Source organism: Plodia interpunctella, chromosome 24, assembly GCF_027563975.2.
Source record: "Plodia interpunctella isolate USDA-ARS_2022_Savannah chromosome 24, ilPloInte3.2, whole genome shotgun sequence".
NCBI classification, from domain to species: Eukaryota; Metazoa; Arthropoda; class Insecta; order Lepidoptera; family Pyralidae; genus Plodia; species Plodia interpunctella.
In genome coordinates this window covers 7,016,481-7,030,187 of record NC_071317.1, presented here as the reverse complement: position 1 = coordinate 7,030,187, position 13,707 = coordinate 7,016,481, and the positions used below count along the sequence as shown (strand labels likewise).

General features: G+C 39.1%; 1 protein-coding gene across 11 annotated transcripts in view; it reads right to left on the bottom strand.

Moving 5' to 3' along the window:
• The window catches only part of Unc-115a (Uncoordinated 115a), a 69,025-nt gene that overhangs the window by 16,719 nt on the left and 38,599 nt on the right, over nt 1-13,707 (bottom strand). For 10 of the 11 annotated variants that reach the window (XR_008405863.2, XR_008405864.2, XM_053763644.1 and 7 more), the window contains exons 2-9: nt 8,065-8,225; nt 5,767-5,885; nt 5,320-5,495; nt 5,019-5,076; nt 4,579-4,741; nt 4,387-4,477; nt 2,699-2,778; nt 1,024-1,095 (exon numbers count right to left, since the gene is read on the bottom strand). Coding sequence is in view for 9 of the 11 variants with exons in the window: in XM_053763644.1 (XP_053619619.1) it covers nt 1,024-1,095; nt 2,699-2,778; nt 4,387-4,477; nt 4,579-4,741; nt 5,019-5,076; nt 5,320-5,495; nt 5,767-5,885; nt 8,065-8,225 (920 nt within the window). In the remaining 2 variants the exon portion in view is untranslated. The remainder of the gene's footprint in view (nt 1-1,023; nt 1,096-2,698; nt 2,779-4,386; nt 4,478-4,578; nt 4,742-5,018; nt 5,077-5,319; nt 5,496-5,766; nt 5,886-8,064; nt 8,226-13,707) is intronic. The other variant, XM_053763642.2, reaches the window with a different exon arrangement.

Below are 13,707 nucleotides of genomic sequence, written 5' to 3'. Positions count from 1 at the left end.
AAAAGCACTGAAATAAGCTGTAATTTTAAAAACTACAAAAGCATATAAATTTAGTACACATAAGTGCTACATCGACACTACACTCAACATGCCGGCATCTCCTTCACATCTGAAAAGTATGTGAGTGTTGGGAAAACGTGAACATAAAATAACCGGCCAAGTAGGGTTCCGTAGTGTACTACAACAACCAAACAAGTGCGAATCATTGATGGTCCACCAGTCACTCGAACCCTCTGCTGTAGTCACCCGTGTTGACTACAGTACCGCTTGCAGTACCGCTACATGTAAAGTGGGATTTTTTTATTTTTCAACAATTTTTTTTAAAGCTTTATTGTAGTACAAATAGATATTGAACTAGGGCGCGGACGAACGGACAGATAGGCATGGCGAAAATAATTCCTTGTGTGGAATTTACACGAACTTAGCTTTTTTGAAAGCGAGAAATTTGCTACTATATGAATGTTTTAAATTTAATCGTTAATTTAGTCTATTATTTTGTGGAAATAGAAGGGGAAATGTGCCTGGCGGGTTTTATACGCTCGGCGTATTTCCCCTTCTGTACGAAACGAGTCCAAACCAAGACTGATAGAAGGCAAGACTATATTTGTAAATAAAAATCAGAACCGGCTTTGCCTCGTATTTTTTGATACGAAGTGAAAGTGCTGCAGTCCGTGTGTCGGAGCACGAACCCACCGCAGAGCCGCTACGCCGCTAGGACATCGACTCGAGACCACTCCCTAAGTTCGTGTAAACCAATTGAAAGGGAAAGTAAAAACAAATTTTAAATGTTTCAACTGAAAAAAAGAGACATACGTCCTGGAAGTCTCATTTAAAAAAATTACCCACTATTTTTATTTGTTTATATTTTTTTCTTCAGGGGTTTTCCGATAAAACTTTTTCAGTCATTTTTTACTTACACAATTTTTTTTTCAAACTAAGAAACGGTCATAAATCTTATAACATTCGAGGGCGCATGTCAACAAACTTAAAAATAAAATAAAAAACAAAAAAAAGGTGAGTCACCTTGCGGGTGAGGCTACTGTAGGGGCTGCAGTAGGAGCCGTTGACGCTCGGCGTGCGCGAGCGCAGAGAGAACTACACAACAACACGTGCGGTCACCGCGGGAAGACGTCTCAGGGAGAGATCTTCACAACGCTTTGACAATAAATACCGCGTGGAAACGATGCAAAAGCATTGTGTATAGCTCAATTATTGTATTCTTTTTCCCTTATTATTATAATCAAATAGGTATTTTATATTATTACAATACGTTATAAACAAAAATGAAACTTCTGTGAGTTTTACTTTTGCAACGTTTACACGCTTATGGAAAATATATATGCGTGCGTACACAAGTCTCCCGAACTAATTATAAAAACGTTTATTGATAATTTAGCAATAAATAAATATTTCTAATATTATAATCTTGCAGATAAATTAAACACGTTACAGCTATCAAATACGTAACAGTTGTATATCATTATCTATCGATTAATAAACTTAAATGCACGGGAGAAATGGTATGAGACGAACTTATCTGTGAATATTTAGATTTATTAACAATTTATTATATGTATTGATAATATTTTGTACATTTTTGTTATTGAAATAGATATAAGTAATAAGTTTCACAGGCAAATTCTTTTGGAGCAAAAAATTGCAGATAGGTTTTGTAAAACTCTGTGCATTTCATTAGTAGCTAGACATTGCTTAGTGAGCGACTCCCAGAGTCTTACAACATGACAGCAATCGTAAGATAAATATTAAGAATCCTTCTCAAAGTAATATATTCTATTACGACTATTGATAAAAGAGCTAATCTTTAATGAAATACATCGAATAAGCTGAAAAAAAAAATGCAATGAAAAAAGGAATTTTCTTTCGCTTCATTAAAAAAAAAATGTTTTTAAAGATGTGCTTAAAGGAGTATAAACAATGCGTGACTCGATATCATCTGGACTAGTCGGTGCAGGGACAATTACAAAGCCTACAACATCTAAATACACAAGATGCACCATTCATATACTTATTAAAAATAAGAACGAAAATATATGTTGAAATTTTGATATATGTTTCGTTTTCTCGAATAAGTTATTTAAAGTTTAATTCACACTAGCGAGTCTCAATGCAGCGTTCTGGATCATATAAGTATATAATCATACGAAATACAATTCAATATGTCTATACTGACATATCGGTTATAACGCGACTAGACACAATCGACTTTATGCCAGTGTGAATGATCAAGCAATCAGATATTGCATTCTAAATTAGCTTTCCCATCGGAATACGTTGTAAAATGAATGATTTGACACATGTATCATGTATACATACGTCAAACCCACCAGAATGTAACAAAATACGTACGAAGTGATAAAATACAGTACCTCGCATATCTGCCTTTATAGCTCTACCTTTATGCGAAGTTTTAAGTTAATATAAACACTTCTAAAAAGCAGTGTTTCGTCGCATCCCAGAAACAAACACGTAAACCTCCTTACAAACCACCATTTTTATTAAAAGTGTTTATAAGTGACATATGTACATTATGATCGATTTGTGTTATGCATATTTCAGTAATCTACTATTCAAAAACTGATACAGACCAGAAATAAAAACACATACAAACAATTCGTCCATAACTTGTTTTAGTCGCAAGGCACTGTATCTCACCACTCGGTATGTGTATGTGTAGTACCTGCATCTCGGAGGAGGCGCGGTCGGCCGCGCGCGGGTCGTGCGGCGCGGGGCCGCAGCGCGGGTGCCAGATGGCCGCGCCTACACAACAATAAAATACTATTAGTAAAAGTGCATAAGGACCTTGGACTTAATGCTAAAAAATAATAAAAATAAGATTCGTTACTATAGGCTTCCAACACACACTACTACATGTCTACCACTTTCACAAGTTACAACGAACACGATGTGCAGTCGGGGCAGAGAAAGCTGACCTCCCATCTAACTAACTTCAAGGGATCACGATTATCTAGCCCCGACTATACCTTTTCAGAAATTATAAAAAATACATAGTTCAATTAGGTACATTTCAACCAATTTATTATTTAGGCAAATCGCACCAAATCCGCCCTCTATGAGATGCTTTGCTGCATAGCAGTGACAAATTTACTATAATACAGGTGTCGCCAAATGCACATATCAAACAGTAAAATAAATATAGTATACTAGTAAACATTACATTTGATTGGTTGCATATCTTCAATACAAACTAGCCCAAATCACACAAACTGAAAGTTCAGCTACCCCACGCCAGATGGCGGTAGTAATAGGTAAAAACTTTAGCTAAGATTAATTATGATTTTTAAGGTAAACTATATTCTCTTTACTCTCCGATAATAAGGAAACGCCTCCACTCTTGCACTGTAAAATTGAACAATTCGTGGTGAAACTAATTAAAACAAAGGACGGCGAAAGACGATCGCTTCACTCAGTGACAGGGGGCCACTACGACGCTCTGAAGTAGAAGCTGGCAATAAATCGCGCACTTCACATTTCCATGTTCCCTGGGTCTAACTTAAATTATGAGCGAGTTAGGTATTTGTTAAAATAAAACGTTATTTTGAGAGAAAAAGTGCTTCAGTGTTCCAAGTTATATTCTACACATGTACAAAATTTAAAAAAATACTGACTGACGTATCGTCCTCTCCCTTTACCCGTTTAAAATTCTACTGTATATATTGCATGTATCACAACTAATCTCAATAAATATGAATTTAATCAAGATAATAAAAAAAAAATTTAGATCGCGTCACAACCGTAGATAATATATAATTTAATTAGGGTTAAGTTAACACATGAATTATGGATATTAAATCAAATAATCACTTATAATATTTTTAATAATCAAGATTGATTGCAATGGTTTTACAACAAAGTTCATAAATTAATTGATGATGATGATCACAAAGTTCATATCTTGAGCGAGAAAATGTGCAAGACTACTTATTATTATGTACCATGAAATTCTACTGACATGTCGAGAGGGAAAGGGAAACTGGCAGAGCCTGCCTTGACAACGAGGTAGCGACCAATCTTTATTTTTGGAGTTCAATTCCACCGATTTACGCAAACGCGAGGCTCGTAATTTTGAGTAAATTGGTGGAATTGAATTCTGTACACACTGTAATTTCCTGATAGCAGCAGTGTGTTCAATGTTTGACTGACGCTACATTCTTCTCGTTCTGAAATTAGATTTTCATCGGGCTGTCAAATAGCTTGTGCGAGTGACTGGCTCGAGGTAATTATTTATTAACATGGTAATTAAGTTAAATCGCTATTAATATACATATTTGGATTTAACGTTATCTGAACAAAAACTGTTAGGTTAGGTCCTACTCGTACGGTACAGCAGAAGACAGCGGCACTCACCCTGCAAGAACATCTCCTCGCCGTCGCCGAAGGGGTCCCCGCACTTGCTGCAGCGCGCGCACGTCGGGTGGAAGTGGTGGTTCTCGCCCGCCTGCGGGGAATATCACATTGCAGATCATTAAAAACTATCTTTTCAAGTTAGGATGATATACATGTATATATATTGAATGAACATGGAGATGGCTCCGGTACCTGTAGCACCTTGCCAGATATGTATCGCTGGCAGTAGGCGCAGCGCACGCCGTGCAGCCGCTGGTAGTCGCGTTCGCAGTAGGGCACGCCGCCGCGCCCCATGTACTCGCCTTGCAGCACACAACCGCACTCGCCACACAAAAAGCACCAAGTGTGCCATTGTCTGAAATAAATATACCACATCGAAATTAAATTATTGTTTTTGACATTTATAAAAAACTATCAAGTACGAATTGGACTTCAGCACCGAAGAATTCTGGACCACAGTTTTTTGTCAAACTCAAAGCATTTATTTAAAAATTTGACCTTCACAATTTCTTCTCCTTCGCACAGCACTTCGGCAATTGTGTAAAGCTTATCTCTGGAATTACCTGTAGTTTACCAATCCTATTAATTATGCGGTGTACCAATCCTATAAAAAAAACATAAAATTTACCAACCTGTCTAAGGCGACCAGCGCCTGACCTTCTGATAGCTCCTGACCGCAGCCCGCACATTCTGAAATTATTAAAACATTTATATTTATTTATTATGTTACACTCCAGAAACAAAAATGAAAAACAGTGTTCACGCTCTATTCATATACCGCTTAAGTACCTGCCCCCCAATCGCGTTAATAACTTGAGCTGTTTGGCTACAAATTATATTCAAAACATATCGTTTTGACAACGAAAACATCCATTTACGGTTCAGTTTTGATCCAAGAACGAAGAAACTTATAAGCTGGGTCCAACCACCGACCGTTTTGATCGTGGTCGTCGCGCGTGTCGCCGCTGGACGGACGCGGGTCGGGCGTGGCCGAGCTCAGCGGCGAGCGCGTGCGCGCGGTCTGACGCTGCGCCGCCGGCGCCACGCAGCTGGAGCACACCACCTCCGCGCCTGTGTACGTCACCTTCTCGCCTGACGGGAATGCGAGTCTGGAACGAAAAGGCCAATATTCATCATCAGCCTACCGTATGATGGGTCGGGACATGTCAGTCAGTCTCCTCTACTTGGGACTAGAATATTAACTTTAACTATAATTAAACTATCTATCTAGGGTCACTTAAAAAGCTTGGTCCTACGTCCATTGAGGGGTTGACCATGCCATACCTGATTCATTTATGGATAAAGTCCGTTGTACATGTATCTTGTAATAATTTTATTTTTCATACAATAAAGTAATTACAAACAAATCTATATACTCACTTGCACCTCGCGCAGGTGAAGCATTTCTGATGGTAGGTGTTCCCGAGCGCGGACACCACCTCCCCCTCCACGTACTGGTTGCACGCCGCGCACCGCGTGCCGAACGCGCGCTGGTAGTCCTGCGCACATCACACGACATCGTTACCAGAAGACAAGGCATTATTATAAAGACTGGTTGAGTACAATTATTCTTTGTGAGGACTGATCATCGTCTGGTGCTTGCATTAAATACAAATAAAAATAACAATAGGTTACTTAAGTTGATATTTCTTCTTTCTGACTGGTTCGCAACACTATTAGTTATACTAGCAATCTGCCCCGGCTTCGCACTGGTGTAATATTATGCATGTTATATAGAAAAAAACCTTCCCCTTGAATCACTATATCTATTATAATAATATATCTATTATAATATAATCTATTAAAATAACCCGCATTAAATTCCGTTGCGTAGTTTTAAAGATCTATGCATATATAGGGACAGACAGACAGCGGGAAGCGACTTTGTTTTATACTATGTAGTGATGCAGCGATGTAACAAATATGCAAAGTGCTTTTAGTTAGATAATATGAGAGGCATTATAAAAAAAATCCTATAAACCGGTATGTCTGCAATTTATTAAAGACTAAGTGAAGACTTTGAACCTAAAAAACTTTGCGTTTCAGTTTCGAATTACAGTAAATATAGTCTACTTTAGTTTTTTATTAGACTAAAGAAGCGTAGCGCTGGGCCCATAACCGGTCGACTGTAGATTTATCATGCCAGCTCCACACTGTCGCCGAACTCAGACACATGGCAACGCGAATGCGACAACACTGCGTAGTTAGTATGAGCGCCTTCACAGCAATGAAAAACCAGCAATTTATACCGAATCCGACAAAGTTTGTCAAACTGTTCGACGAGAGCGTGGAGCCGGCGGCATCAAGATCAGTAACAATGACGCGCAATGAACATACTTCCAATTTCCCAGCGAAAGGTTCGGTAATTGATTTATTGAGGAAGCGCCGGCTTGCCGACCCCGTTCGTTATCTAGCCACAAATCTTACGAAACCTTAATTGAACCAAAATTATTCTCAATAAAATACGATAAATATACCAAGTTTCAACACTATTTCAATTAATCAATTAGAGTAAAAGTAGAATTAAAAAGATATTTTTAAGTGGTAAGTCTTTCGTATCATGTCGCATTACGTGGCAAGTTTCAATTTAACATTGGTTTTTCTGTAGTTAAAGTTATTTCTACTTCTATTTTTAAACCGGCTTTCTCACAAAATAATGATTGAAGTACTCTAATAATGAAGAGAAATAAATATTAGGTGCGAACATTGCAATAAACCAATCGCTGATTTATGATTTTATTCGACGAGAACAAACACATTCATTCATTCAGCGTTCTGAATGAATTATGTTGGTGCTAACCAATTGGACAATGAACTGTAATTTGAATAATCGCTAACAATGTTTTCGTTTTCATCGTGTCGAAACAAGTCTGCTGCGTAACGTGGTAGGTACGTAGGTACAGTGTTGCGCGTTGCCCAAACCACCAAACATTCCTCTCGACAGTAGTCGCATGACGCAACTGAAGATGACGCCACCGGCTCCGAACATGTGTTTTTAATTAGTCGTTTTTAATCGTTTACTTACAATTTTTATTGGAAATGGGACGATATATATACGTAGATGACCTAATACTTTAAAAATATGACATCAGCTTTAAAATATAATAGTGGATATCTGTCTGAAAGATAAATAAAAAAGTGTGTCAGCTCATCAAACCATAACCAGTATTATTGCAAATTCGCCGTTATCATCGAGGTTATTATGGAAGGTCATGAATCATTTTATCTCGTGTACTAATTAAGCTAGTTCAGTTCAACAATTACCGATCCTACAGGCACTGAGAGACGAGCTCGCGTGCCCCAGTGCCCCAGAGCGGCCCACCTGTTCACACGGCGTGGGCGCGCCGTGCCAACGGCCTGCGATCATCATTTTATCATGTGTGGGACTCGGATACTAATGAGCAACAGTAACTGAATCGCTGCGCAGTGATATACTATACTATTTTCAGAATGATTCCGGTTGGAAATACAAGGGTTTCAATATGTCGTCCAACTCATGGGAACCAGTCGATTCCTATCGTTAGTACCTATCACTATTAAACGCTAGCACTGGAGTCAAATGTTAAGAGCTGCCAAAAGTAGACCTTTTGGGAGCTTTACGTAATATCTGTGTTATTCAAGTGTTAGTCAAGTTTATTAAATGCCCCTGTTACTATTTGTGATGTAACCTGGCAGTACCTGGGGACAGTAATAGTGCGAGTCCTTGCAGAAGAAGCCGCCGCGGGCGAGCGAGGCGGAGCAGGTGCGGCAGGTGAAGCACGCGGTGTGGAAGTACTTGTCGGACACGCGGAGCACCTCGCCGCTGCACTTACCACCGCACGCGCCGCACACCACTTTGCCTGAAATAAAAAATATTGCGAATTCAGTACTTGACCTAAGTATAATATAATATTATGCAGTACATAACCTACGTGTATATGTAATGGTCGAATCGACGGTTTAGATTTTATACCTACTGCGACTCTACCCGATATACAGACATTAGAAGCGTAAAATAAATAAATATTGTCACTGGCCGACGCTGCAAGTAAATCCTTACATATTATAAAACAAAGTCCTTTGCGGCGTCTGTCTGCCTGTTCGCGATAAACTCTTAAACTACTACACGGATTTTCATGCGGTTTTTACCAATAGATAGAATTATTCCTGAGGAAGGTTTAGGTGTATAATTTATTGTTCTTTTACCCGAGCGAAGCCAGGACAGGTAGCTAGTAAAAATAAAATAGAGCTATATTCATCAACATATAACCTAAGAATGAAATCGTAAGAAGGCAATCAAGGTATGCGTGTATACCTACATAGATTCGCAATACGAAATCGGAGTCAAAGCAATAAATGAACAAGTAATCGTGAATCACCATGAAATTTGTGATCAGCCAGGACGGGAGCGCGTAACGAGACAATAAAATTCAATTATAATAAATTAGAATTAGCCGCGACGGGGTCAATTGACTGCGCGGAGAACGCATGCGTAGGGTTACTTCACTAGTAACAGTTAAAAGATAAACAAATGGCCGATTTCTTCCGCCACAACAACAAGATAAAAGGTTTAAGATCCAAGCCTATCCACTTTCTGCATTAGCGAGTAAACAATTATTGTTTTCCTTTTTTATGTAATAGTACCAGACATACCTCGTCTCCTTGAAAACGTGAGTATTGAAAATGGCGTATTGAAGATTTGAGAGATTGATCAATGATTATTCTACCCATATTTCAAATCTGCTACACTGCTTAAAGTTAATCAAATACAAACAGTCTGACTACCTTTAGCATGACAAATGAAGTCAGACATATGTTAGCCCCATGTACACAAAGCTAACGTTCCCACGGAAGCATAGAAGCATACGGGCTCGGTTCTTGAGTACTTTGACCGTCACAGATTGACTGGCATCGGAAAAGGTCCCGCGCATTGTTTGTCCGCCTCATTCTGATTGAAGCTCTCATACAACATTCAATGACGGATATCTCCCCGATGGTTCTTTAGTGCGAATTTCCCACCGGTTGTACACTATCATAAATAGTTTCAAAAAGCATTGTAGCTAAACTATTAAGCTATATTTGAAGTGAATAATTTATTGGAAATCCTAATAGGAATAAATATATTCTAAATGGAAGTTAAAGCACACAATAAACATTAAAATGTCAAAGACTTCGAGTTTAAACATGTTTATTTTATTACTTGTAGAGATACGGCCATAATAAAAGTGAAATAAAAGCCTAGGCTCGAGGGCTAAACACCTTCGCATCATTGAGAAAATATTGCAATAAAATTCAATTTCAAATTCAGATACAATATAACCAATAGAGTCCCGCGAGTGAGTCACCACACCAGTCGCCAATTCGCCATGCATCACTGCTCACTGCACTGACCTGTGCAATTAGACAACGACCCCGTCACTACACCCAGAAGTCACATATTGTGTCATCGCACACATTGATACATATCTCCGTGTTGAGTGGGTATTCCTTCCTGCACCCTTGTGGGCCCACTGCCGATGACCCTGATCCCTTTCGCGCAGGTTCGTCTTCCTTTTCACCCTACGTCTTACAGACAGCCCACTGTGCAGAGCATGCATGGAGGCTGAGGAAACTGCAAACCACCTCCTATTGGAGTGTCATGGCGTCAGAAATCCAGGGACCATGAGCGAAGCCTGCCGTACACCGTTGGCGGTGCTCCGCTTCCTATAGGAATGGGCTGGCTGGAATAATCAGCGGCTCAGACTCCACATACAAAAAGGGTTCAGACAAGACTCCTAACTGCGGAAAATTGTCCTCGAGGTAAGCAATACCACATTTTTTTTTATGTATTTAGGTTTGCGGTAGTTCTGAACAGGTTGGAAAGAAGGCAAAATTCGACTTCAGCGGGACAAAACAGGTGATCTATGATGAAAGGTAGTTCTGTGCCATATATCTCGACAAATGCCGCAATAGTCCTAGAAGAGCTAATTAACCTGTCGGGTCGCGACTTCTGGCTGCAGTAACTCAATCATCGTCCTACTTCCAGACATTCCATCCCGGACTCGCTGCTAACAATGTCCAATTGTCACCAAGCACCCACGCCACTTTTATTGACAGCATATTACTGTACTAATTTACGCATTTCTGTTAAATGGAAGATGTATGATTTAGCTGCCAACATATTCGGATATTTTCTACCGTCTTTATAAATAACAGCTTCATATACTAAGTCAATATTATAAATGATGGACGTTATAAGTAGACCGCTAAATTCAGTAATTCTCCGAATTTGTACATTCATATTTTCAGTGTCTCTTTTAAAAGGCTAATGATCACAATCCCTTTTTCGTCGATGTGAGTGCGCAGTTTTGAACACTACCTAATTCAGGATGCATGATATCATCATCCAGACGATAGCATGTAAAATAAAGGTAATTTTAAAGTTTCCTTCCTTGTACTAGTAATATGTTATAACTTAATCAGAACGATGAAAAGTCAACTTTATTTAAGTCACAGAAAAAAAAGAAAACGTCACACATTGGAACTTTGGCAAACAATCACACGTTTCCCAGTATCCGCTGCAAATAGATTTTATCAGCGAACCCGCTATTTCTAAGGACTGATGTAATAAGACCTCCGACCAAAATTGGACTTGTTTGTCTTTCAGACTAATTGGGTTTAAATGGGGCTAAAATTGAAAGTCTCTATGGTCTGATAGTAACCCATTTCTGGTTATGCTACCGCTGGAGGGTAATGCTCCGCCCCGCCGGTGCAATCTGCATGCCGGTGCATCTGGCTGGTGCACATTAACGCGTGCTGACTAAGGGCTGTTGTACACTGTCTTACTGTAAACATGTATGTCCTTATAGACAGACTTTGGACAGTACCCGATTTGAATGTTTATATGTTTTTACCTTTTAAGAAATCTCCTTGAAATGAGAAGCTTTGTATAATTTTGGCGTGCACGTGATATCCTGATAAGAGTGTCAAAGTCAAAGCATTTATGCATTCAAACTAAGCTTTGACAGGCAACGTGCCTGTCGCGGTATTAAGCATTTCGGAACTACTGCTGCTGAGAAGAAATGCTGAAAGAAACTCATTTAAACACTGTTAGTCCCTCAGAGAGTAAACTGTGATCGATCAGGTGTGAGAGTCTATCACAAATCTATCAATTCGTAAGATCGTAGATCGGAAATCAAACATCAGTTGTAGAACGTTAGCAGCAGATGTACACCGACCCTAATATACCGGTAGCACGTGCGCTGATGGCACGCTGCGATGGTTCAAATAGATGAATAATCATCGATGTGTGCGGCGCTGGAACTCCGGTGCGCTTTATTAGAAACAGAAGCACCGTTTGTGGTAGTTATTATCTGAAATTATAAAACAGCTGTTGCAAGTTTTTATTACAGCACCTTCAAAGCGCTGTTCAAATTTTTAGTTACACTTTACATCAATTAGAAAATAAACACCAGAGAAAATAACCTGAACCCACGACACGTCTTAGTCCCGAATTTGTGTTAAAGTAAGTTGAAGAGGAAAAGCGCCCAAAACTTGAGAATAGCTAGTTAATTCGGAACGCTTGTTTGTTTATCCCGGTTTCTTTGGAAAAGTTGTGGCACAAAGAGTATTAATTACTATCTTCTCGAATGAGGTTATACAATATACTCTATTACAACATTTTTTTTCTTATTGTCTGGTGACATTGTAACAACAAATGGTACAATGTCACCAGACAATAAGAAAAAAAATGTTTCGATAAGATCTACTTTCGGTCGGACCTAAAGCCCATCTCCAACTTTATAATCCAGCAATGCATTTCATACCGCACATAGGTGTCTCGGCGGGAATGCGTCACCAGTAAATATAGCACTGGCTGGGGGCCAGCGGCGCCTCAACTCCTCACTTTGAGATAGGTTCACTTTTTGGTCAAGTACAAAAATACACTTACAAAAAGCTTTCAATCTTGTGGCATAGATCTGTCACGTCACTTATGTGACGTTGACTGTTGGTAAGATATAGACATAAGGAAAGAACCCCATAAAGATAGGCGTTCATGCTTATTAGTATAAATTGTCTTACCAGACTTGTAAATGGGATAAATATTTGACAATTGAACCATGCCATCTGATAATTTAAAAATGTCTTAATCAATCATTTACTATATCTAATTATTATTGTTTGTGTAACCAAATTACAAAAATCATTTACTTTGCATTTTACTTGACATGGTCCGACATATTTATCGTAACGTAATTTGTCACATTTGATTTCGTGCATTACAACTCTGTCCCATATTCGCAGGCATCATTCTGTGTCCTCACTTCAAACTGCAACACGTAGAGGTTACGCAACCGGCAGATAGTTGTAAAGCCACGTGGCGCCTGCAGAGGCGCGGTCTGGATCGATACTCTCTGATACAGTATAACACGTGGTCTGGAGATTGAGGGATCAACTGCTATATTCCTTTAACCAATATGATGAACTAAAAACAAGCAAATTACACTATGGTCATACTAAAAGCGGCATCACCTGCGTTTCCGATTACCAACGGAAAAGTTGGTGTGTAATAAATAAGGGTACTTATTTTTTAATGATCCATTGTACTTATTGAGGCACAGAGAGCAATAGGTACTGTTACTAGGTACTGCTACTATTTCTTACCAGATGATAGATATATAGAAGTGGAATAAGTTTTGAAGCGCGTTCTATAAGCTGGATTTTATCACTTACTGGAGAGAAAAAGCAAATTCTAATTGCTCTCGTATTACGTAATAACACAACGTGTACACAACCCATCGAATACCATAACGTGGGGCGCGAACGATCCAAAGTAAACCATAACCTCAAATTCTTCAGCGATTACTCACATTTGTTTACATTCGATCGAAAACACGTAATATTTAGCTGATCGGCTTATGTCTCCCGTGTGGCTCCACCTGTCCGGTGAATCATCGACTGGTTTTTCTTACGGTATACTTTTTGCCGACAGCGAGATCGACTGATCCGTGGAGCGATTGCATTCGTTACACAGGCAAATAAATGCTTTTTGTGAGGTAGTTAGCCTACACTATTTGCTCAGGACTTTTTTAAAAGATCCAGCTAAGTGAAGCCCGAAGATTTCCTGAGATCTCAGGTTCTTTATTTTGGGTCTTCGTAGGAACTCTTGAAATTGAGGGAAATTTTAAAGTAGTCATTCTCTTTGCTAGATCTAGTCCAGTGTATTTAAGTGATATTGGAAATAAACGTTTTAAAAATCCAGTTATGGTCGGACCATTGCCCACGAGTGGTTACAAATGATTCATCTGCCGTCACGTGTGATCTTCAATCATTCCGTGCGGGTCTGCCGGGTTTTTATCAGCT